Source organism: Panicum virgatum, chromosome 5K, assembly GCF_016808335.1.
Source record: "Panicum virgatum strain AP13 chromosome 5K, P.virgatum_v5, whole genome shotgun sequence".
Classification (NCBI taxonomy): Eukaryota; Viridiplantae; Streptophyta; class Magnoliopsida; order Poales; family Poaceae; genus Panicum; species Panicum virgatum.
Genome location: NC_053140.1, coordinates 41,907,852 through 41,932,837, shown reverse-complemented (window position 1 = coordinate 41,932,837; position 24,986 = coordinate 41,907,852). Strand labels below are relative to the sequence as shown.

The following is a 24,986-nucleotide window of genomic DNA, read 5'->3' as shown; positions in this document are numbered from 1 at the left end:
CTCTCCGTCCGCCACCCCTGTTACCCACCAAGGCCCAGCCCCTCGTCACTCATTCCCCGCAATGGCGGCGCCCGAGCCGCGGCGGCTGCGCCTGCGCCTGCTGCCCCTCCTCGCCGCGGCCGTGGCGTGCTCCCTGCTGCGCGCGTGCGGCGCCGCCGGGGCGACCACCGGCACGCTCGGCCTCCGCCACAAGCCGCCGAGGCAGCAGCACAACAGCACGCGGCACGCCGGCGGCGGGCGCCCCTGGGGCCGCGCTGGCGCAGCAGGCGGGACCGGCACGGGCATGGCGTCGTGCAACCTGTTCCAGGGCAGCTGGGTTTACGACGACTCGCTGCCGATGTACGACGCGGCGGGGTGCCCCTTCGTGGAGCCGGAGTTCGACTGCCAGAGGTACGGCCGCCCCGACAAGCAGTACCTCAAGTACCGGTGGCGCCCGGCCTCCTGCGAGCTCCCGAGGTAACGTACGCACGCCCGCGCCCGTCTATCCATCCATCCATCCATCCATCCATCTATCTACCCGGAGCAGCGACTGCCGCGTGCTGAGACCAACGGCGGCGCGCCGCCATTGTCGCCGCCGGCGATGCCACAGGTTCAACGGGCAGGACCTCCTGAGCCGATGGAAGGGGAAGAAGGTGCTGTTCGTGGGGGACTCCATCAGCCTGAACCAGTGGGAGTCGCTGGCGTGCATGCTGCGCGCGGCGGCGCCGGCCTCCAAGGTCGCCTACACCAGGGGCAACCCCGTCTCCACCGTCACGTTCCAGGTGCGCACACGTACAGCACCTCCCCTGTCCCCTGCCGCCCCATGCATCCGTGCCCTACCATATACCTGTACTCCGTGCCTCCGTTGGATCAGCGCGAAATGGAAACGAAGCCACAACGGCTGGACCCAGCACAGTTCCTTTCCGTTTTTCGTTTCCCCATTCCATGTAGTGAGACTAGCACGGATGGAATGGATAGCCCCAAGGTTCCGGTAACTTTTTGGGCGAAAAGGGAATGTATGGGTCCGAAGGTTTTTGTTACTCTAGAGCTGGTGTTTAGCAAGTTTTTTAACGACGGTGCCAAATAGGCAAAGGCGCAAATGCACAAGTGTTGTGGGGATTTTTAGGGGTACCCACAGCCGGGTGGCGGAGCGCACCCGCCTATTCCCAGTGAGGGAGTACTCGGGGAAGTACTAGGCGATGGGGCTGGATCTTCGCTGAGACAAGGACTCAAGAACACTCGATTTAGAGTGGTTCGGGCCGCCGGAGCGTAATACCCTACGTCCACTGGGAGATGTATTGTCTTGGTTGTGTGAATGAACCTATCCTCTGCTGGCCTTGGCTCTTGCCCAGCCTGAGGTTTTCTAGCGGCGCTCCCCCCTTTTATAGATCAAGGGGGAGCGGATACATAGGACGTCGATGCCCCGACAGGTGGGCCCAACGTGAATGCGGCTACAGTGGTAGCGAATCTTTCCTTCGATATGCGTACTGCTGCTCTCCTGTCACAGGGGTCTTCTCTTGTTCCGTCAGCTAGGTGCCCGTTGGAGTAGCGTAGCTTGCGGCGTGGCCTGCTGAGGCTATTATGTAGCGTCATAATGGGTGAAGCCGAGCCGTCGTATCCGACTGTTACGGCAGACTGGCAGACGCGGCATGGGCGGCGCCATCGGCTCCACTGCCTTGGTAATACGCGATCAATAGTGCCCCCTGGTCAGTCAAACGCCTCGGCTTCCACTATATCAAAGTGGATGTCCACCTACTGCAATGAATGCGAAGGTAGGTGGACCTCAATATGGAGACCAAGGACTTCATACACGTGTCGGCCCCGGACCGCCCTGAGGCGGGGCGTCCAAACTTTCCCTTCGAGAGGGGTCCGGTTGCTATCCAGGACCCTATGAGGGGTCCGGGACCCCGCGGGGGTCTGGATTCCTTGGGAGGTCCGGAGCCCTGGCTGCTTGCGCTTGAGCGCCTGTTTTTCCTGGGACACGTGGCGTTCCCAGACCTTCCCCGGCCGCGGAACAGGTCCGGACCTTTGTCGGGAGGACAGGACTTCGGACTGCAGGGGTCCGGCTGTTTGGTTGTAGTCAAGGATGACTACTAAGGCTCTTGCCTAGTCACAGCAAGAGGGGGTACCCCAGTCCTGGGGTACCGACAACAAGCTTTCCAAAGGGCTTTTCTGTGCTTCATCGTGCCTGTGCCTGTGTGCTGGCCTTTCCGGAGTTCCGGCCGCAGGCTTTCGGGCGATACCGGTGGAGCGGCGCTCTTGTCTGGCGCGGATGGAGGCGGGTGCCGCCAATGGTGCCGCCAATGGCACCGCCACCAGCGGCGGCAGAGTGCTCGCACATCCGGACGCGCGCGCCTGCTCGCTCATGTGCGCGGGGGGTGGCGGCGGCGGAGGGGAGGGGGGGATTGGGCGATCATGGGCGCTCGTGGGGGGGCCGTGACGGCAGAAGACGCCATGGCCCGGGGGACCCGACAGCACCAAGCGGCGCAGCATAGCCTCGCCCCGCCTTTTCGCCTGACGTTTTGCTGATCCGTGATCCGCGAGCAAGGGTCAACCTGCTGGATGGATCCTCTGTCCTCCAGATGCAGCTAGCCCGTTTTTATATAATTATATGTGTGGATCGAGTAGAATAGCTGCACATGAGAGTTCATCGGCCGACCAGATTGGTAGAGCAGCACAGCACTCTCTGAATGTTAAGCTAGGCTTGTTAGGCAGCAGCAGACACGGCATCTGCTCTACTTTAACCGAACCATGAACCCACCAAAGCCGAGCACCAGTGCTGCAGTGGAACGCACTGCACTGCGGCCGGTGAAACACGGAGCTGCTGACAAAGCGGGATTTTATGGATGGAGATGCCTGATTGCCTGAATCGTAGTACGTCTAGGGATGGGATGCGCAGCGGTGACTTTCGCGGGGGAAGCCTGCAGTTTCTAGCTTGTGTACAGAAGCGGGCAGCCAACCCATCTACAGGACGTGGTACCGGAAGTAACTGGTGCCGACCGCCGACTCCTTGCACCGTACTGGGGAGTCATATAGCACATACGGTTCAAAACCGAACCTCGTTTTGTCTGAAAAAAAAGAATGGTCGCGAGAGTCTCAGAGCGAGCTGAAAATAGATGATAGGTTCTACTATTTATGTGCTAGGCTAGCTAGATGGCAGCCACTGTTGAAACGGACTTTTGTCTGAGTAACTAAACGTCATGCATGAAGCCTGCTGATCTTGCAGGCGTTGCTATGAACTAGAACTGCCCTAGAAGAACATTGTAGCCCGCGGCGTCTGTTCTTTATTAGAGCAGTCCCAACCCATACTCTACTATGGAGTCTGAGCCTCCTATTTATTGTGTTTTGTTGATGTGGTAGTATATTTATAGAAGAGAGAAATCAAGACTCCAAGTCTTTACGCAAATCAAGAATGAATGTGAGAGAGACAAGTGGGCCATATAAACTAAAGTAACACACTTTACATTGGAAAGTATAGTTTTTTGTGATGGAGTCTTTAAAGCTTAGACTCTATGAGTGAAGTCTCCATTGGGACTGCCCTTAGCTTGCATAGGACGTTAATGTAGCATTTTTCATGGTCAGGACAGCTCAACCACTCCTTCCTGTCGAGCGGGATTTCAGTCGCCCTCGGCAATAATCTCACCTCACCTTCGCCCCTTTTCCTATCATGCATGGCTGTTCGCGACTAGCCCTAAACGTACTGTACTCATCCGCAACAGGATTAGTCCACCTCGCCGGGACCGAGACCAATGATCACCGCCATGAATTACATGCTGCTACAGGATGCTTGCCGTTTCACGGGCCCAGTTACACTTTTCCATCCGCTCTACTACTTTGCAAGAATACGCAAATAGCTCACGGGCTGCATTAAGAAGAACCGAATAAAAGAAGATCAAAGCTAGGTACGGCCATACGGGGCTCACGCACAGTTCTGCGCCTGTCGTTTGGCCCCATCCGAGCCTTGCCGTGCTACGACAGCACTGGCATGTGGCATCGCATCCGCTCACAGGTAGCCGCAGACGCAGACAAACAGAGCACAGATATTTCCCGCCAACGACTGCAGTACTGGACTAGCGCTCGCACCTACAGGCTACGGTACTGGACTAGGCCGCGTCCGCTGCGCCGGCGCCGACACCTTTGGAGCTTTGTGCATGCCGATCGATTCGTCGGTGCGTTGCTCCGGCCTCGTACGCGGTCGGAGAAGACGGTGCGGCCCCGGCGATCGCCGATCGGCCAGCGAACTTTTGGCCGGATCCGCCGCCGCCGTGCGCGCCGCATCCGGGCGCCCACCGGAGCAGAGCGCCGCATCGAAACGCCGCACGCCAGCTAACGTGGGTGTTGTGTCTGGCCGCAGGACTACGGGGTGTCGGTGGCCTACTACCGGAGCACCTACCTCGTGGACATCGTCGAGGAGCCCGTCGGCCGGGTGCTCAAGCTCGACTCCATCACCGCCGGCGGCGCGTGGCTCGGCGCCGACGTCCTCGTCTTCAACACGTGGCACTGGTGGACGCACACCGGCAGGGACCAGCCGTATGTGCACATTTGAGTTTTCTTTTTCTTTTTTCTTTTTTGTCACGGAAGTCATCGTTCTGATGGTGATGATCATCCAGGTGGGACTACGTGCAAGACGGAGGGCAGGTGATGAAGGACATGGACCGGCTCACGGCCTTCTCCAAGGGGATGTCCACGTGGGCCAGGTGGGTCGACTCCAACGTCGACACATCCAGGACCAAGGTCTACTTCCAGGGCATCTCTCCGACCCACTACAAGTAAGGAACCCACCCCATCAAAGCCCAAAACATGAAAAGCCCAACTTAACATCGAAGCCCAAAACGTGAAATAGCCCAGCTCGACCGACACCGACGCGTTGTTTGTTTGTTTGCAGCGGAGCCGACTGGGGCGAGGGCTCGCGGAGCTGCGCGCAGCAGACGCAGCCGGTGGCCGGGTCGGCGTACCCGGCGGGCCCCGTGCCGGCGCAGGCGGCGGTGAGGGCGGCGCTCGGCGGCATGTCGAAGCCGGTGTACCTGCTCGACGTGACGCTGCTGTCGCAGCTCAGGCGGGACGGGCACCCGTCGGCCTACAGCGGCGGCCACCCGGGCAACGACTGCAGCCACTGGTGCCTCGCCGGCGTGCCCGACGCGTGGAACCAGATCCTCTACGCGTCGCTCCTCGCATAGGACCACCCCGGGGGGGAACACAGAAAGGCACATACTATACCGGCTGATCCAATTGGTGGCGCAAGCTATAGCCATTTCCCATTTTCTTTTGGTGGCATTGGTGTTTCATAGTCTTTGTTTGGGGAGTATTTAAATTGGCGATTCAGTTGCTGTTCAGCTTCAAAATGTACTACAGAAGGTGGATTTTCTTTGCTCTTCGATAGGAGAATACTACTGAATATGAGATGTCTGATGGCAGCAAGTGTGGTCACGACTTACGAACAGGCAATCCGCTGAAAGTGACGGGTTATGTTCACTTCGAACTTCGGTTATTCCTGAATCTCGATGCAGTTCGAAGGTAGTATTCAGAAAGCATTGAAAGTTCATTTCCTGAATGTGAATAGAATCCAACTAGCACCATATTTATAAGAGGCTATGACACACAAATAGCTTCAGGGTTTATAGAGCTACTAAGCACAACTTTTGACAAAAACAGGCATCAGAGAAATGAAAAGATTTCTCCTACAAAAGAACAACAAAGGCTGTTCATTAGTTACAGTACCGAAGCATTTTTACAGCCGAAGTGGCAACCGATCGACTAATCCTCGCAAAAAGGAAGGAAAGAAAAAGCAATCAACAAATCATACTATGCCGCTGTGCTGACGACGAGGTGATGGGGGCATGACAGACACATAGACCAACCATACGAGGACGCCATGCTTGTTCAGGTCCTAGCAACATGCCTGTGCTGCCGCAGATGACGGTTCTGGTTCTGCCGTTGCATCCGGCACATGGACGCCTTCTCCTTGAGCTCCTGGAAGGCTCGCATGGTGTCCACGTCGAATCCGCCCGCAAACTGCACGAAGCAAGGGCCCAGGAGTGTGAAGTGTTTTAGTGCGGTTGTAGTGATACAAACATGAATGTATGAATTCTTTTTCTGGTATACTGCAGTGTTGTGCTTAAGAACCAAGCATGCATGTTACCTGGTGTACTCTGAAGGCGAACCGTACTCCTTGCAACATCCGTTCCTCCTCTTCAGGGCCTCCCTCGATCAGCTCGAGCTCAGAGGAAACCCGTTTCAGGTACTTCATTGCGAGCTTCACTGACTGGAGTTTGATCTGTATGTATATCACAGCTCTCATCAGTACTAGTTCCGCACTCGATCTATTTGGAACAAGCGGCCACAATAAGCCCCGAGTTTTGCCCATGTGCTGCAAAAACAGCGTTTTTCAGCAGCAGCTACGAAATGAAACACTCGGCAATATTTGGCTGCCCTTCCTAAGTCTACATGTACTATGTATTAGTTTTACGTTCAGTCAAATGCAACGGCAGCATGCTGAACTTGCAGTGAGACGCAAGACAGGAGAGTACGTCCATCCACCAATTCATTTTGGCTGGGAGATGGGTCCAGAGTGGAAGGAAGCAGATGCACAACCACCCGGTGTAAGTACGGGTACGGCGCAACCAACCAAATACAGTACAGTGGGCCTGCATCACTCCGGAGTCCGGATGCAGATCCAAGGGGGCATTTTTCTAGTATTTTGCTTTGATGAATCGAAGGGTCACGGCACGACTCGGAGCACACGCAGCCCATCCAAGCGAGCAGACCCGAGCACGCGCGCCTTGGCACACCAACAGCTGACGCGGTGGCAGGGCGCGCCACCGCTCCCCCCTGCCCATGGCGCCCTGCCGAGCACGGCAGTAGCAGCTGACTGGAAACAGCAGGGCGCGCCGCAGGCTCTCCCTACTCTACCACCCGCTAGGCGGCGCTAGCGCCATTGGCTGCGCATGGCTCCTTCGCCGGCCTCGAACAGATCGGGCGTGGCCACGTTCGACGATTGCCCCCCGGTTCCCGCACCCGTGCTGTGCCGTGCCCCGCCCGTCCCAGCTCAGCCCAGCCAAACCAACCGACGCCGCGCGGGAACGGACACGGCCGGCGGATCCCGCGGCGTGGCGGGCCTTTTGTTCTCTAGCTGTTGCAGCAGCGGCAGGCGAGAGGCGAGGGCGGAGCGAGCAGAGCACGGGCGCTCGGCGGCACGCTCACGGGCATGCCGCTGCCTGCGCGCGGCTCACGTGCACCGGGGCACGCCCCCGAACAGAGGCCGAAAGCGACCACGCTTCCTCTCCTGGTCTGGCGCCCGGTCCTGACGGGCGGCCCTGGCCCTGGGCCCTGGCCGTACGCGAGGGGGGGGGGGGGGGGGGGGGGGGGGGGGAGGTGGTGAACGCCGACGCCGCGACGCATCCCAAATTCACACCTCGCAATTCCCCTCTTTTTGCGTCTACGGGCTCGATCTGCACGTGAACTAGCAGTAGCAGTCTAGCAGAGGCGCGCCGGATCACGCGCGGGCGGCGGGCTCGCTACGACGCTACTTGCGCGCGTACGTCGTGACGCCCCGACATACATGTGCGGACGGCATCCCAAAAGAAAAAAAAAAGGTTCTCTGCCGCGTACGAGCTTGTTTTGTTCTCTTGAGAACGTAGAGTTCACTCTGCTGTACTACAGTGTCTACTGCGAGCGAGGATGCCCCACGGCGAGTAAATGGGGGACGGAATCGGAAGGTTAGTTACCTGGCTGACGATGCCGGCGTCCTGCTTCATCCACTCCCACGGGATCTGGAACCGGGCGTACCGGCTCGTGGCGGCGTCCCGGGCGCGGGCGAGGTTGTACACGCCGTGCTCCAACCTGAGATTCATTCGTTCGATCGGCACGCGCGAACATTTTTAATCAGAACATTGGAAGAAGCAAAAAAAAAAAAAACGGTGGCGGCGCTGCCGCGACGCAACGAATGCAGAAGCGCCGCCGCGATCCGTAGCGAATGCTAGCTTGCTTACTTCTCGAAGAGCGCCTGCATCTTCTTGAGCGCCGCGGCGCAGGGCTGCCGGGCGTCGTCGCGGAAGGCGGCGGCCTCCCCCTCCAGCTTCTTGAGGTCGCAGTAGCCGAACGCCGCCTCCCGGAGCGCGTCCGCCTTGTGCTCCGGCCACTCGAAGTGCTTCAGCACCGCGCGCTCGTCCACCTGCACGGCCCCGACTCGAGTGCGTCAGCGAATTGACGGACCGACGTCCGACGGAGTAGATGGGTCAGCTCGATCGCCCGGGCTGGCGATAGTAAACGCACCAGGCGCGAGAGCTCGTCGTCGAGCCACTTGACGAAGGTGACGACGTCCTCGATGTCCCCGAACGCCGCGCCCTCCACCTCCTTGATTAGGAACCGGATGAAGTCGCCCTGCCTCTCCACGTCCGACTTGATCTGCCGGGCAAAGTCACAGTCACGGTCAGTTTGCCAGCATTTAGTACTGGATCGTTTTCTACGATCAGCCGAAGCGAAGCACTAATGCATGGCAACACTTGAGTACGATTAACCTAATGCAGAACAATCCTTCACTGCGCTCCAGTTGGCCCCACCTGGCAGCATGACCCGTCCACCTCAGGTTCCGTACACCTGTTCCTGCTCTACTCTACTGCTACTACAACCACCACACTTACCATTCATTCAGAATTTCAGACATTCAGAGAGCTCGCCATCGCTGCTTCATATATATCAGCATTCCAGCGGGCAACGCCACGTCGCCAACCGGGGGGCATGGGCATCAGAAGTTCAGAACAAAATCTAGGGGCTCTCGCCCTTGGAATTCTGACATGGACGTCGAGGATAGCTCGAGAGAAAACGGGTGGTCTCCGGCTCTCCGTTTCACTTGCTGCATGGATCAAGGTTTGGCAGGAATGGCCGAGCATGCACGCGCTGCGTTCGCCGCCAATAAGCAATAACTAACCGTACCCGCCCAACCAAACCGCTTGTAACCTTGCAATTAACGACGGAGAGCGACGCCTCCACTGTGCTATGACTGTGTTACCAACCAGCCTCTGCCTCTCCTCCTGCACTACCACCACGAAGCATCCTTGGAGCCGTTCCAACAGTGGTTACCCGCTGGGGAGGACGGCAACCTAATGCGTGGCCTTAATGTAGCTGCGTACCGGTGGTTGTCGCGGTTCTTATTAGAAAGCGGGGAAAAAAAATGGAAATGCAAGGGGTGATGCTTCAGCTGTACGCACCGCGAGGAGGTGGGCCGACCGGTTCTCGATCTCGCCGATCATGTCGCGCGCCGCCGCCACGCCGCCGCCGTTTGATCCGTCGCATGCGGCGGCGGCGTCCCGCTTGGACTCCCTCCGCATCATCGAGTGGTAGAACTCCACCACCTCCGGCACGCGCCTCACGCATTGCCCCGGCGACGACGCCCCGGCCGCGGGCGGGAACGCCGCGCCGAGCGGCCTCCTCGCCGGAGGGGGAGGGGGAGGCGGGGGCGGGGCGGCGGGTGGTGGAGCGGGGGGCGAGGAGCGCTTGGTCGTGCTGCCGCGCGGCGGTGGCGGTGGAGGAGGAGGGCAGGGCGGGGGAGGCGGGGGTATCGGCGGCAGCTTCGAGAGCTCCGGCGCGCGGGGTCGCGGCGCAGCTGCCGCGTCCGAGGACGAGTACGATGATGGCGAGGCCGACGTGGAGGACGACGGCGAGGGTGGCGACGAACTTGCGGGCGAGGGGGTCGACGAGGCCGAGAAGTAGGACTTGGACTTGGAAGGCGCCTGAGGCGGCGGCGGGATGCACGGCCGCTCAGCTGCAGGTTGAGCTAAACTCGCGTGACGTGGCGCGGCGCTGGAGGTCTCGAGATGCTCGTTCGTCGCCGAAGCGGACGAGGAGCAGTCATCGGCCGCCGCCGCCGCCGCCGCTTCTTCCTGCTGCCGCCTCAGCTCGGCCACCTCCTTCTCCATCTCGACGATCCTCCGCTTCCTGCTCGTGACCTCAAGAGCGGCGGCGTCGAGCTCGGCGCAGAGGCGCGCGTTCTCGGCCTCGAGCCGGTCCGCGGTCTCCCTGCACCTCTCGAGCTCGGCCCTCTTGGCCGCGAGCTCGGCCTCCAGGAACGGCACGATGGCGACGGTCTCCTTGAGGATCTTGTGCTCCAGCAGCTCGACGCGGAGGCGCGCCTCCCGCTCCTGGAGCTGCTCGATGGCGCGCAGCAGCTCGGCGACCTGCGGCGGCGCGCGGGCGGCGGCGGGGCGCACCTGCGCGGCCGAGCGCGGGAAGTAGGAGCCGAAGGACCGCGCGAGCGCCGACGCCTTGGACGGCGCCGGGCCGCAGGCGGGCGGCGGGGGCGCCCGGCCGGGCGTCCGCGACGGGGACGCCGGTTCCGGTTCCGGCGCCGGCGCCGGCGACTTGGGGCAGCGCTGGAAGCCCATGGCCGCCTTGACGCGCCCGGCCACCATGGCGGCGCGCGAACGAGGACGCGAGCGCGGCGACTGTTCAACCGTGCAGCACGAGACACGGACGTGCTGTTACACTGGTTTAGTGCTGCGGCGGCGGTGGCGGTGCCGGTGCCGGTGCTGCCGCGCTGGGTTACCGCTCGCCACGGGGTTTAAGCGGGCAGGCGCGGGGGGCGCGGCGTCCGAGGAACGGGCCTTTGGGTTGGGTTGGAAAGGGGGGTGGCGAGGGTGTGAGCGCGAACACGCAGCAGCGGCCGATGGTGTCTCTGCTATCTAATCCGCCATGGACGGGCCATGTGGAGGGGACCAGCGTGGGCGAAGCGAGTAGGGACGCCAGGAGTGAGACAACGCAGGCAGCGTGCCGCTACACGTCAAACGTCCGCGTGCCGTCGTCGTCGCTAAATGAACTAACTAAGGAACCCGCGGGCGTGCGATCGGTGCACCCGCACCAAAAGCTCTGAAAAAAGGGGAAAATTTCGGTACGAACAAGTCGACCACGCCCAGCAGGGTCCAAAAGGAAAAGGACCAGTGCACTGTGCGCTCTAGAGTTTAGAACTTGATTTTGTTTTATATATAATTACAATCACGGGAAAAAAAAGAAAATGTGGTTGCATGTCAGATGCTAGCGGATGTGGGCTGATGTGAAACTGGCTTTTCTCGTCCCTTTCCCCCCCTCTCCAGCGCTACAGTAGAGCAGGGCGAGCGGAGCGCGAAATCGACACTGGGGCCGATTCCGGCGGCTCCCCTCTTCTCCGGCGCCCTCTCCGGTGCCGGGGAAGTGGGGGAGCCGGGGAATCGACCGCCGGTTGTGCATTACTTCCTAGGTAGAGTAGATTTAGGGTAGTTTATGTTGGCCTGGCGACGGTGTCGCATGGGTCCTTTTGTTCCTCGGCGGCGGCGGCGGTCCGGCTAGCGATGTGGAGGTCCTTCCTCCGACGATGCGCTAGAGTCGACGCGTGTGCTACTGTCTGCAGGATTGTGGTGTTGGCGGTGCTCTTGGGCCGCCAAATAATCTTCCTCGAGCTCATCGTTGATGACAATGGCGGAGCCGTTCTTGGCGTCGGCATCTTCTTCAGCGGCGAGGTTGCGAGGTATGTGGTCTATCTCCTTGCGAAGGGGTTGGATCTGTGCTCCCCCTGGGGCTTGTTCCTCGTCGATGGCGTCGCCGCTGGCGGTGGATCCTCTTCTAGGCTGCCGTGCCTGCCTTGGTGCAGCAGCGCTAGACTCTCTGCTTCTCCTTCTCCGCTGGTTGGATGGCCGATTCGCGTTCAACGTCTCAAATCCGTCTTGGTTGGAGCTCCGAGACGGTGGATCTTGCGGCTTCTTCATGCGTTGAGGTCCTCTGGCGGAGGAGTGGAAGATCTCGGCTTCGGCTCCGTTCGTGCGTCACAGCCGGGCGGATCGAAGGAAAGGAGGAAGATGAACACGGCTCTCAAGGGCTTTCTTGTAATTTCAATTTCTTTTGGGGTCCTGTTTGTAAGAAGGGGATGTACTGTGCTCCTTTTTAATATATTCATCTACCCTTTCGCAAAAAAAAAGATGCTAGCGGATGTGAGAGCTGCTGGGCATTGCTAGATTACTGTGCTCGCACATATCCACGCTGAGACTCGACAGCTCTATCTGGACTACCACATCCTACGCGTCAATTCGTAGTTCATACGGATAACTGTACTGATGTAGCATGCACTCGTTCGTACAGGCACATGCTTGTACAAAATCTTAAGCATCCCAAGTGCAATCAACGATAAGAAAGTCTGCCTGGGCACTCCGTATGACAAATTTCTCTCGCGTTGTTATAGAGGGGGGGGGGGGGGGGGCGGTGTATTCATACATGATCAAGACTCAAATTGGAACACGTTACGAAGGGAGGATGTTCGGCAGTTACCAGCCTCGCGTCCTGCCGTCCTGAAGGCAAAGTGAAATATACGATTTAGCAATGTGTTGCCGTCCAGATGCTAATATAGCGTTTATGTCCATCTTGCTGCTTCACTGTGTAAGGTTCGCCAATGTGTTGGCTTTGGTGTTGTTGATATGCCCAAGAGCTCATCATCACAATACGGTTTAAAGGCCCAAGAGGATATTGATCCAAGAGGGATTAAGATTACTAATGGGCCTATGAGATAGAAGCTCATTAGTACGCCCTATACATACGAGGGAGGGGCTAGGGCGCGACACAATCCTGTGAGCCGCACCACCTCCCTAGCCGCCCCCCTCTCTCGGCCGCCGCCCTTGCCGTGCGTGCGGTGCTAGCACACCGACGCCCGGCGTTTCATTCCCGTACGTGTGGACTCCGTGGAGGCGCTGCTGCGCTGATCGGCTGCTGGGATCAAGTACGAGGAGCTCGGTTCGTGGGACATGATCGACTACTTCCTCTACATCGACGCGCGACTTCTTCCGCTGCGCTGCACGTCTAGTGGTAACGATCTATGATCTTCTACTCGCAAGTGACTTGGGTATATGCGGTAGTGATGCTAGCTTAGCCTACCAGTTTCCCTACAGTGGTATCAGAGCCATCTTGCGTAGTTTTTTGTCTGGATCATTAGCATATAGGTGATATGTTGTTGTAGTAGATTGGATCTATTACTTTTGCACGATTTGATTAGATCAATTGGTCATAAGGGGTTAAAACTGGAGCGAGTTGATTGCGCGGCATGTGACAAAAGATTAGTTCGTGTTCTTTCTCTGTTATGCATACGACATGTCCCTACCGGCTGGAATCACCATCAGGGAGTAACTGTGTGCATAGTCAGCAGATTGAACCAACAGATCAATGTCATGTGTAGATGCAGTCTTCTCAAGTGCAAAGTTTGCACGGTCAATGTGATTGACCTAGTGAAAATTGAGGCATTATGAATGGCTCGGATTTGAGGTGATGCGATCACTCTGATGAGATTTCATAGGGATTCCATAGATGCGATCTGTGTAATTCCATAGATGAGATTTCATAGGGATTTCATAGGGACCGCCGTTGCTTTCTCGCTATAGCAGCTTCCTAAGCGCTACTTTGGTAGAACACGTCGTACGCCTAACTTGTTTTTGCAGAGTGTGATGTGAATGGTATGACCTCAATGTCATGTGATGATGTATGTGATGATTTGTGCGGCCTGCGTGTCGCAAGTTAACACAACCGGGTTGAGGTTGCACCATTATTGTATAACGACCTGCGTGTCGACTTGTGATGTTTGAATCCTCGTGTAATTATTTCACTAGCTATTAGATGCCGTAGCTTAGTATCTTTTCATGGAGGCTTCAATCATGATAGCAATGATGATCACCACAAGACAGGACGGATGGTAATGGAGGTCACCTTGGAGCCATGGCGATGGAGCCCATTGTGATGCAAGAGGCCATACTATTCACAATATAATATGATTATATGCCTGTGATGTTTATTTTCCTGTCATACTATTCTTTCATGCTTTTACATATGGTGGATGTTTTAATCATGATAGAATAGCTTCCCTCAGAAAAGGTTGAGTTTTTTTATGCCTTTTAACAATAGCTGCACCTATAAATTTTGATCGTTGTGTGGTAGGTTTACCAAAGTAGAGTACCCTCAGCTATCACTTTTGTATAGGGTGGATGTCAGATATTCACAATCATAGTATTGGTTTACTCAACAAATCTATCAAAACAGTTTTGGTCTTTAAGGCATAGGGTTGGGGCCAGGGCATTGGATGCCACCCAACAAACAAGAGTCGCATAGAGATGTGATTAGTAATTTATTGCTTACCTGTATCACTACTTTTCTAACCGTGATGCTAAAGCTCACTAGGATTTTAGTGATTATGGATCTTGAACCACTATATGTCATTAGAGGGAAGATGACTTTGATATAGTATGTTGTCTTTAGTTAAATCAGTTAATGAAAATCTTTACATAAACTTAATGCTGAAATCTTGCTTTACTTTAATGTTGTAGATCATGTCTGACAGTAACAATTCCGCTTTCAATTTGCGTTCTGTTCTTGAGAAACAAAAGTTGAATGGAACAAACTTTATTGATTGGTACCGCAACCTGAGAATTGTTTTCAGGCAAGAGAAAAATGAGTATGTTCTTGAGCAGCCATATCCTGATGATCTCCCTGACAATGCAACTGCTGCTGATCGCAGAGCTTATGAGAAGCACTGCAATGACTCACTTGATGTCAGCTGTCTGATGCTCGCCACCATGTCCCCTGATCTGCAGAATCAGTATGAGCATGCGGATGCTCATACCATAATCGAGGGGCTGCGTGGGATGTTTCAGAACCAAGCCAGGACTGAGAGGTTCAATATCTCAAAGTCCTTGTTTGCGTGCAAGCTGGCAGAAGGTAGCCCGGTCAGTCCTCATGTGATCAAAATGATTGGTTACATTGAGACTTTGGACAGACTTGGTTCTGAACTTTACCAAAACTTGGCTACTGATGTTATTCTCCAGTCGCTCCCGGCGAGCTATGAGCCTTTTATCATGAACTTTCAGATGAATGGCTTGGATAAAACATTGAGTGAGTTGCATGGGATGCTAAAGACAGCAGAGGAGAGCATTAAGAAGAATCCCAATCATGTGATGATGATTCAGAAGGGGAACAAAAAGAGGAAGTGTTGGACGCCTCCTAATCCCAAAGGTAAAGGCAAGGAAAAGAGTTCCAGTGGTGAGTCCTCGGGCTCTAAGCTAAAGGCCCTACTTCTGAGGATGAATGCTTCCACTGTCATGAAAAGGGACATTGGTCTAGGAACTGCAAGAAGTACTTGGAAGAAAAGAAGAAGAAGAAGAAGGGAAGTGAGACTTCCACTTTAGGTATAAATGTTATAGAAATTAATATTGCATTATCTTCCAGTGAATCATGGGTATTTGATACTGGATCGATAATTCACACTTGCAAATCGTTGCAGGGTCTAAGTGAGACTAGAATATTTGCAAGAGGTGAGTTGGACGTTCGTGTCGGCAATGGCGCAAAGGTTGCGGTGTTGGCGGTCGGCACCTACCACTTGTCTCTACCCTCCGAATTAGTTTTGGAATTAAATAATTGTAATTGCATTCCTGCTTTGAGAAAGAATATTATTTCTTCTTCATGTTTGGAAGAAGTTGATGATTTTAAGATTGTAATAGAGAACAAACGTTGTTCTATTTTTTGTAATGATATTTTTTATGCTCATTGTCCATTGGTGAATGGATTATATGTTCTTGATCTTGAGGATAAATGTGTCTGTAACATTAATACTAAGAGGCTTAGACCAAATAATTTGAATCCCACTTTTATTTGGCATTGTCGCTTAGGTCATATAAAATGAGAAGCGCATTGAACAACTCCATAAAGATGGATTGTTAAACTCATTTGATTTTGAATCATTAGACACATGTGAGTCTTGTTTGCTTGGAAAGATGACCAAAGCGCCTTTCACTGGTCATAGTGAGAGGGCGAGTGACTTGTTGGGACCAATGAGCTCAATAGCCAGAGGTGGTTTTCAGTACTTCATTACTTTCACTGATGATTTTAGTAGATATGGCTATATCTACTTAATGAGGCACAAGTCTGGATCATTTGAAAAGTTCAAAGAATTTCAGAATGAAGTACAAAATCAATTAGGCAAGAAAATTAAATTTCTGCGATCTGATCGTGGAGGAGAATATTTGAGCCTTGAATTTGGTGACCATTTGAAGCAATGTGAAATTATTCTGCAGCTAACTCCGCCCGGAATGCCTCAATGGAATGGGGTATCCGAACGGAGGAACCGAACTTTGTTGGACATGGTTAGGTCCATGATGAGCCAAGCTGATCTTCCATTATCATTTTGGGGTTATGCTCTTGAAACTGCTGCGTTCACACTGAATAGGGTTTCAAGTAAGTCTGTTGAGAAGACACCATATGAGATATGGACTGGGAAGCGTCCCGGATTATCTTTTCTCAAAGTTTGGGGATGTGAGGCTTATGTCAAACGTTTGATGTCAGATAAGCTCACTCCAAAGTCAGACAAATGCTTCTTTGTGGGGTATCATAAGGAAACCAAAGGATATTATTTTTACAATAAGGCGGAAGGCAAAGTGTTTGTCGCTCGCAATGGTGTTTTCTTAGAGAAGGAGTTTCTCTCAAAAGGATTTAGTGGGAGCAAGGTGCAACTTGAAGAAATTCAGGAAACACCCGAAACTGTTTCAGCACCCACTGAAGATCCACGGGATGTGCAAGATGTTGCACAACCCGTAGTTGAGGCACTAGCCCCACGAAGGTCTATAAGGGCACGTCGCGCTACTGACAAACTCAACCTCCTTATTACGGAGGAGCGTCACGTATTATTGATGGAAAATGATGAGCCCTCGATCTACAAAGAAGCAATGATGGGACCCGACTCCGACAAATGGCTTGAAGCCATGGAATCCGAGTTAAAATCCATGCATGATAATCAAGTTTCGAACTTGGTCGATCAAATTGACAGTGTAAGACCTGTCGATTGTAAGTGGATTTTTAAGAAAAAAATTAGACATGGATGGAAATGTTCACATCTATAAGGCACGATTGGTGGCGAAAGGTTTCCGGCAAATTCAAGGTGTTGACTATGATGAAACCTTTTCGCCCGTCGCAATGCTAAAGTCTGTTCGGATTCTCCTAGCAATTGCCGCATATTATGACTATGAGATATGGCAAATGGATGTCAAAACCGCTTTCCTTAATGGACATCTAAGTGAGGATGTGTATATGACACAGCCTGAAGGTTTTGTCAATCCTAAAAATGCTGGGAAAATATGTAAGCTTCAGAGGTCCATCTATGAATTGAAGCAAGCATCTCGGAGTTGGAATATTCATTTTGATGAAGTAGTCAAAGGGTTTGGCTTCATCAAGAATGAAGATGAGCCTTGTGTTTACAAAAATGCTAGTGGGAGCGCACTTGTGTTTCTGGTCCTATATGTGGATGACATATTACTGATCAGAAATGATATTCCAATGCTTGAAGCCGTTAAAACCTCATTGAAAAAGAGTTTTTCGATGAAGGATTTAGGAGAGGCGGCTTACATTCTGGGTATTAGGATCTATAGAGATAGATCAAAAAGGCTAATTGGATTAAGCCAAGACACGTACATTGACAAGATATTGAATTGGTTCAATATGCAAGATTCCAAGAAAGGTTTCTTGCCAATGTCACATGGCATTACTCTAAGCAAGAGTCAGTGTGCTACGACACCTGATGAGCAAAAAAGGATGAGTACGATTCCTTATGCTTCAGCCATAGGGTCGATCGTGTATGCTATGCTTTGCACGCGCCCAGATGTTTCCTTTGCTCTAAGTGTTACGAGCAGATATCAGTCAGATTTCGGTGAAGCTCACTGGACAATTATAAAGAGTATCCTTAAGTATCTTAGAAGAACTAAGGATATGTTCCTAATATTTGGAGGCGAAGATGAGCTCATTGTAAAGGGTTACACCGATGCTAGTTTTCAAACAGACAAAGATGACTCCAAATCGCAATCCGGTTTTGTTTTCTGCCTCAATGGTGGAGCAGTGAGCTGGAAGAGTTCCAAGCAAGATACGGTGGCTGATTCGACGACAGAGGCCGAGTATATTGCAGCTTCCAAAGCTGCAAAAGAAGCTGTTTGGATCAGAAAGTTTGTTTCTGACTTGGGTGTTGTTCCTAGTGCGTCCAGTCCAGTGGACCTCTATTGTGATAATAGTGGTGCCGTTGCACTAGCAAAGGAGCCTAGAACAACTAAGAAGTCCAGACATATACTGTGGAAGTATCACCTCATCCGTAACTTTGTTGAGAGAGGTGATGTGAAGGTTTGCAAGGTGCACACGGATTCAAACGTTGCTGATCCGTTGACGAAGCCTCTCCCACAACCAAAGCATGAGGCGCACATGTGATCTATGGGTATTAGATACTTACATCAGTAATTCTAGTGTGCATGGGAGATTTTTGTGTCATGCGTATGTTTATGTAATGATGAATAATTATTATTTGTTCCATGGATGATCATTTTACATTGATTATCAAGTACGTGACTTGTTCGTGAAACTCTTTGTTGACAATGATATGATTCTAAATTATCCCTAGTTTATGCCGTTATGTGGGACAACAACGACGTTGAGACTAGCACATGCATTAATTGATGATCATGTTTCACGGATCATGGATATAGAGATATCGGATTAATGATGTGGACACATGTTGGTGAACATGGTGTTGGATTGACCCACTCCAAGACAATGTTGGGATTGCTATTTTGTATGTGCCATCAGTTGTTCTTGAGTGTTATACCTACTGGATCCTTAGACCTGAGATCGTCATTGTTTCTCACTGTGTGTAGTGGTGCATCTTGGGGCTGCTAAACGCTACTCCATAACTGGGTAGTTACAAAAGTAGCTTACAGGTGTGTCATGAAACATGGAATGGGATGTGAGCGGATCATGATGGAATTTGCCCCTCCTAGATAACGGGAGAGATATCTCTGGGCCTCTCGAGATAGTTGGATTTGAAAGTGCATGTCCATGCCAAAGTGATTAAAGAGTTAATTATTATGACTAAAGGTTAGTTATTAATAGAATCTACTATTAGATCGAGAGAATGGTCGAGCTATCACAAAGGTGGCACGCATCTCGCCTTGAGCTTGACTGGTATCGTGTGGCAAATGGATCGCTGTATGAGTATATCTAAGGTTCGGCCGATATGATCGTTATGTGTATTTATGAGTCACTATGCCCTGCTAGGTGCCGCTATTGACTTGTGATTCGGAAATGATTTACGATCACGACCACCTACACATGAACCTAACGGGTCACACACTTAGGGAGTTTGGAATATTGGAAAGCTTGCCTGTATGATTGTCTCTAGTACAAGTGGGAGATTGTTGGTGATATGCCCAAGAGACCATCATCATAATACGGTTTAAAGGCCCAAGAGGATATTGATCCAAGAGGGATTAGGGTTACTAATGGGCCTATGAGATAGAAGCCCATTAGTACACCCTATATATACGAGGGAGGGGGCTAGGGGGCGACACAACCCTGTGAGCCGCACCACCTCCCTAGCCGTCCCCCCTCTCTCGGCCGCCGCCCTTGCCGTGCGTACGGTGCTAGCACACCGACGCCCGGCATTTCATCCCCGTACGTGTGGACTCCGTGGAGGCGCTGCTGCGACTGCTGCGCTGATCGGCTGCTGGGACCAAGTACGAGGAGCTCGGTTCGTGGGACGTGATCGACTACTTCCTCTACATCGACGCGCGACTTCTTCCGCTGCGCTGCGCGTCTAGTGGTAACGATCTATGATCTTCTGCTCGCAAGTGACTTGGGTATATGCGGTAGTGATGCTAGCGTAGCCTACCCATTTCCTTACATTTGGAGCTGCATGATGGGATCATGTAAAAGTTTAGAAACTCTAGGCCTTAAGACCACCACTCTACACTAGAGGTCTTGGAAGATGGCTCAGAGACTTGAGCATGTAGATTATTGAGGTTTTTACTTGTGTACCGTTATAAAAGTTGCCTCTTATTGATGTACCATCAAAAATTTATAAAGTTCTTGAATTGTGAGTCGTCGTCGTCGAAAAACCTCTAGATTATTCCAGCAGTTGAGTCGTCGTCTAAGTCCATGCATGATGAAAGATATCTCCAATACTCTTCAATGCTCTTATCCAATTTCAGATCTCCCCTGCCTGTACCTACCAATACTCTTATACATGCTGCGTTTTTTTTTTCCCTCTAGCGCCATTCAACTTATTAATTAGATACTGGACCTGACAAAAACGACAATGAACTCACAGCAACAATGATTTTGCAAGCTTCTTGCAACCATAGGCGGAGCTTAGCTGTGGCCAAAGGGGGCCATGGCCCCCCCTGTCTTTGCAAATTTTACACTAGGTGAATAGTGATTTTGACACTGTTTATCAGATTAATAGCTTAATTACTACGTCTGACCCCTTCTGATTTAGTGTTCAAGCTCCACCACTACTTGCAACTAATGTTTGTAGCACCTGTACTTGGCTCGAATTGTTTCCACGTCCCACTTCAGTCTTCAAATTCCAGCCACCAGCTTGAATTTCCAAGCTTCAACTCTGTTTTTTTTTTAAAAGACCAAGCTTCAACTTTCGATCTGGAGGCTCCTGTCGAAACTTTGCGCAAACCTCATCACAATAAAGCAATACCATGTCGAAATTTGCTGGAGGGCGGAGGCAGTTCCATCCTGCCCCATGCCCCCACGTAATGATTGCATCATGGTCCCTGCGCCCGATAATTTGCGCGACGTCGCGCCAGGTTGAATCGAAAAATTGACACCGGCACGTTGGATCTCAACCTGTCGCTTCCTAATGGCATCTCCTTTTTTTTTTGGGAACATTGGCATCTCCTTTTTTTTTTGGGAACATTGGCATCTCCCTTTTACAGGTCTGCTGTAACCGGACCACGCGGCAGACCTCGCCGTGGAGAAACGCGAGCACTTCCACTGACACGACGACCCTGTAGAGTTCCGGGCCCGCAAATCAGCGTCAAACCTTTTCGTAGCCCGTGGACCCTGGAGGAGACACACGTTCTCTGCATGTGGGACCATGGGATCTGCACCCAGGTGCCATGGACCAGGTGAGTGACTGCTGCTCGCCTGCCTACAACGCTCGCACCGCTCGAGTAAATGACTGTTTGGCGATAAACGTGACACAAAACGCTCCCGTTCCAAACGGTCTTGTTTTTTCTTTTGCATTATTGTGCAGTTCAAAACGAAAAATGAAACAACATCGTCAAACGGTCTTGTTTTTTCTTTTGCGTTATTGTGCAGTTCAAAACGAAAAATGAAACAACATCGTCATCCTAGAGGTTCAAAAACGCCAAACGGAACATAAAACTTGAAACGTACCTCTTCCATTTGTAGCACCACTACCTTACTAGTAGTAGTTCCTGCCACACCCAACATACAGCACGGTTTAGACTCTCAAGTCGTTGTTTCGTTTTGAAGGACAATAAAACCGTTTGGAGCGCAGTCGACCGTCCCTCAAAATCATGGAGACCGCGTCGAGATATATACGATCCTCCTCGAAATCAAATTCGGTTCAGAACAGGGCCCGGCGGGGCACGGGCGCGGCCGCGCCGTACTGTCATTGGCTCATAATAATGCCCGATGATCTCCCATCGCGCTGCAGGTGCCGCTGGCGTGTACGCTTGACTTTTTGCGAGGACTGCTGTAGGTGGAGCCACGGTCGGCTCGCCCCGGCGCCGGCGGAGGCAGAGCCCGTCCTCGCGAGGCTGGATTTGGAAGCGACCCCCCGCCCCGGCCGCTCGCACCCACCAGCACGCCGTCCTCGGGGCGCCGCTGGCCGCCTGGCCGCTGCTACCGCGGGCGCGATCTGTCCCTTTCCCTGGCCGCGCCGCCGTGAATGCGTCGTGCGCCGCGGCAGCGTAAGCCCGGAGGCGAGACGGACGCGATCGGTGTCGGTCTCCCGTCGTGTCGGCACTCGGCAACCGGCCGCGGCCGGTGCGCGAGGAGCAGCAGAGGGAGATGTGGTGGCGCCCGGGGACCTTCAGCAACCGGTGACCGGGGGCCGGAGGGAGGGGTACGCATCGCCCGCCCTGCCAGGATCGCGTCGGCCAGTTCACGAGCACGGTACGCGGGAGGACGCGCGGCGGATGGGAGGAATTCATTGCGTCGCTGGGGTCGACGGAGCGGAGGGGGGAGACGAGCCGGTCAGCCGACGAGGCGACCGCGGCGCGCCCCATCAATGCGGGCGCGCATCTCGGATCCGTCAACGTGGTGGCGCCCAACCGTGGACGCGACGCAATGACGACGCACGCGGATGCATACGCACAAGCGCACAGCCGCGCCGCTCCTGGCCTTGTTGCCGCCGAGCGCGCGTAGGCCGATCTTTGCAGCGGAAAACGACACCGGATGATGGTCCGAGTCCGGTCTGGCGGGCGGGCCGCCGTAGCATGCTGCCAAGCTCGTACTGACATGTGGGCCACGCCTGACTGTCTTCGCAAACCCTCCACACCGCCCATTTTGGTCTCGCTTCCCACGCGTCCCGGGATGAACTTGTCGGTACGTACCCATTAGCCGTGGCAGCGCTCGTCGTAACAGAAGGCTTTGGCTGTCCAAGGGGACCAGTTTACGTGCGTGGCTCTGACAGGTCAGGGAGCCCGAAGACGAGGGCAGGCAGCGAAGGACGTCGTGCGGTACGCACGACGGTCGATTCCAGCTCGCGGGGAGGTGCGGACGTGGGGTCTCAGTATTCTGTAATCACTCGTAACCAACCCCCTCGCATGCTCGCTCGGGTTGCCAGCTTGTCACGGGCTCGCGAGCACGGCCGGACGACGCCGAGCTCCTTGCGGCCAGAGCAGACCGGCCGAGAGCTCTCGCTCGCCCGGGCGCGCGGTGAACAGGAAGGAGCCCCCACCCACGCGACGGTTGTCGATGAGATCTGTGCGGCGCTGCCGAACGTGCCACCACCACGAAATGGCCCCAAGATGAATAAACGCCGTGCGCCGCTCGTGCACCGGCGTGGCCTCCCCCAGGATGGCAGTACCGTTCGTGCACGCCTGCACCGTGGGCACGGCCGTCCTTGGGCCCAGGGGGCAAGATGCGCTCTCACAGCACGCCGCCAACAGACCCCAGAAAGGCGGAGGGGGGACACCGTGGGGAAGGGGACGAACAATCGCGTCCTTCATCAGCTTCGGGGCAGACACGCTGAACTTGTAGTACGTGGCAGTAACAAACTTTTGGTGTGGGGAGATGTCCGGCGACCCGCTTTGGCCGCCGAGACCGGCGAGAGCGCGTGGGCGGCTGCGCGTCCTCAAAGTCGAAACAAAGGATCTCGCGATCTCTTTCGTGCGCGTTGCGCTGCCTAGCTAGCTAGATGCATCCATCTGGGGCGCGCGGAAGTGGCTTGACGCCGAGACCGGCGGTGGAAAGGGGAGCAGAGCTTTTGCCTCTTCTTTTTTCTTTTTTTAGGAGAACGCGCGCGGGGGGGATCCCCACCTAGTTTCATTGATGGAGCTTCTTGCAAGTTTAATAAAACATAAGGTTCAGCAGTTTTACAACTAAAATTCACACAACACACGCAAGAAAGAAGATGATACAATAGACACCCAATAGCTAGGCCCAAGGCTACAAGGTTAAGGATTACTCCTTCAAAATAAAAGCACGTCGCTTATCCCCCAACAATGCTACCACCAAAACTAAATACTTCAGTGATCTCCATTCCACAGATGACCGTAAAAGCTCAGAGTCGAATTCGACGGACGACGGCCGTGACTTGCATCACCTATGGAGCATGTCCGGGATCCAATCGACGAGCCGCCAACGCCATTTGAGGGGAGGAATCCTCAAAGGGGGAGGATCGACGAGAGGAGAACGAGGAGATCCAATAGAGGGGATTATGGTCTCGCAACCCGGCAGTTGATGAGATGAAGCAATCAAGGAACATGGACGATTATGAGGTATGAAGATTCAAGGCAGACATCACCGGCAGTTGGTTTGTGCAACCGTGGAAGGAAGATGCTTGCAAAGGACCATTGTAGAGCATTTTGGTGCTGATGCTTGTGGGGGGGATCCTCCACAACGACACCTACAGCTAGGACGCGACGCCAACACGCCGCTGCCGCTGGTCTGGAACAACCAGAGCAGGGTTTTCACCCGGAGGGATCCCATGAATGCAGGAGGAGGAGAGAGCTCACATGACGCCTCAAAGGAGGTGAGCGACATCCTCGGACGCCACCGTCGTCAAGACCAGCAGAATGCCGGGCGCGGCTTTCGCCTTAAGCTCCCTGGAACCCCAGCAGGACAACCAAGCACCAAAGAAGCAGCGTGCAATTAGCAGAAGATGTAGCACCGCCGTCGCCGACGCAGCGTCTCAACCAAGTGCGCAAAGCCGGGCGCCACCGCGCCGTAAGGTCGCGCCGTGCGCCCGCGTTCGGCAGTGGATGGCCATAGCAGTGCCGAGGCACGCCTCCGGGGCGGCCGCAGACGCCGCACGCCAGGCGCGGACGCCTCCGCTGCCTGGCGCAGCCGCGCCCCGGCCGCCGGAGCCGCCGCAGGCAGGCCGCGCCGCATGGCCGACGCACGCGCGACCGAACCCACGCAGGCCGCCGCCGCCGCGAGGGGACAGCAGATCCGGTGGCATGCCGGCGGCTTGCCCACGAGAGGACGCCGTCGCCGCCGCATGCCCCAGGCACGCCGGAGGCTCCGGATTTGGCGCCCCGAGCTGTCGCCGCCGCTCCACCACCCGCCGCCGTCGCACCCAGAGTCCGCGGCGGCATGGAGGGACGGCGGCCATGGCGGCGTGGAGGGCGGCGACCGCTGCAAACCTCCCGTTGATGGCAGAGCAGGCCCTCGGGAGACCGGATCTGGCCATAGAGGACAACACGGGGGGACCGCAGCAGCAACGGACCGGAGTTCGTCGAGGCAAGGGGGATGGACGAGGGGGGATGAGGGGAAGGCGGAGAGGCCCCGCCGCCGCCGTCCTGGCACCCGCACGGACTTCCGGCGAGGTGCTCCGGCGGCGGCGAGCGGGAGGGACGGGAGGCGGGGGGTTGAGCGCCGGCGGCGTGGGTTCCGCCCGAGTGGCCCCTCGGGACGATGCGGGGGCCTGTCGCTACCAGGGTTTAACTTTTCGGCGAAATTTCGCCGAAATTTCGGTTTTTTTTCCGTTTCCGCTAGTT

At 54.5% G+C, this 24,986-nt stretch overlaps 2 protein-coding genes across 2 annotated transcripts; one reads left to right on the top strand and one right to left on the bottom strand.

The window, feature by feature from the left end:
- LOC120710013 (protein trichome birefringence-like 38) lies at positions 1-5,451 on the top strand. The gene is made up of 5 exons (XM_039995647.1): positions 1-456; positions 590-761; positions 4,334-4,509; positions 4,590-4,748; positions 4,865-5,451. Exons 1-5 carry the CDS (start codon positions 62-64, stop codon positions 5,154-5,156), a joined length of 1,194 nt encoding a protein of 397 aa, XP_039851581.1. The 5' UTR covers positions 1-61; the 3' UTR covers positions 5,157-5,451.
- Positions 5,452-5,532: 81 nt separating this feature from the next.
- On the bottom strand, positions 5,533-10,673 carry LOC120710012 (protein CHUP1, chloroplastic-like). The gene is made up of 6 exons (XM_039995646.1): positions 9,186-10,673; positions 8,251-8,382; positions 7,968-8,149; positions 7,704-7,818; positions 6,119-6,253; positions 5,533-5,991 (listed from the first exon to the last, which is right to left on the bottom strand). The coding sequence occupies exons 1-6, from the start codon at positions 10,383-10,385 to the stop codon at positions 5,860-5,862; spliced, it is 1,896 nt and encodes a 631-aa protein (XP_039851580.1). The 5' UTR covers positions 10,386-10,673; the 3' UTR covers positions 5,533-5,859.
- Positions 10,674-24,986: the final 14,313 nt, after the last annotated feature.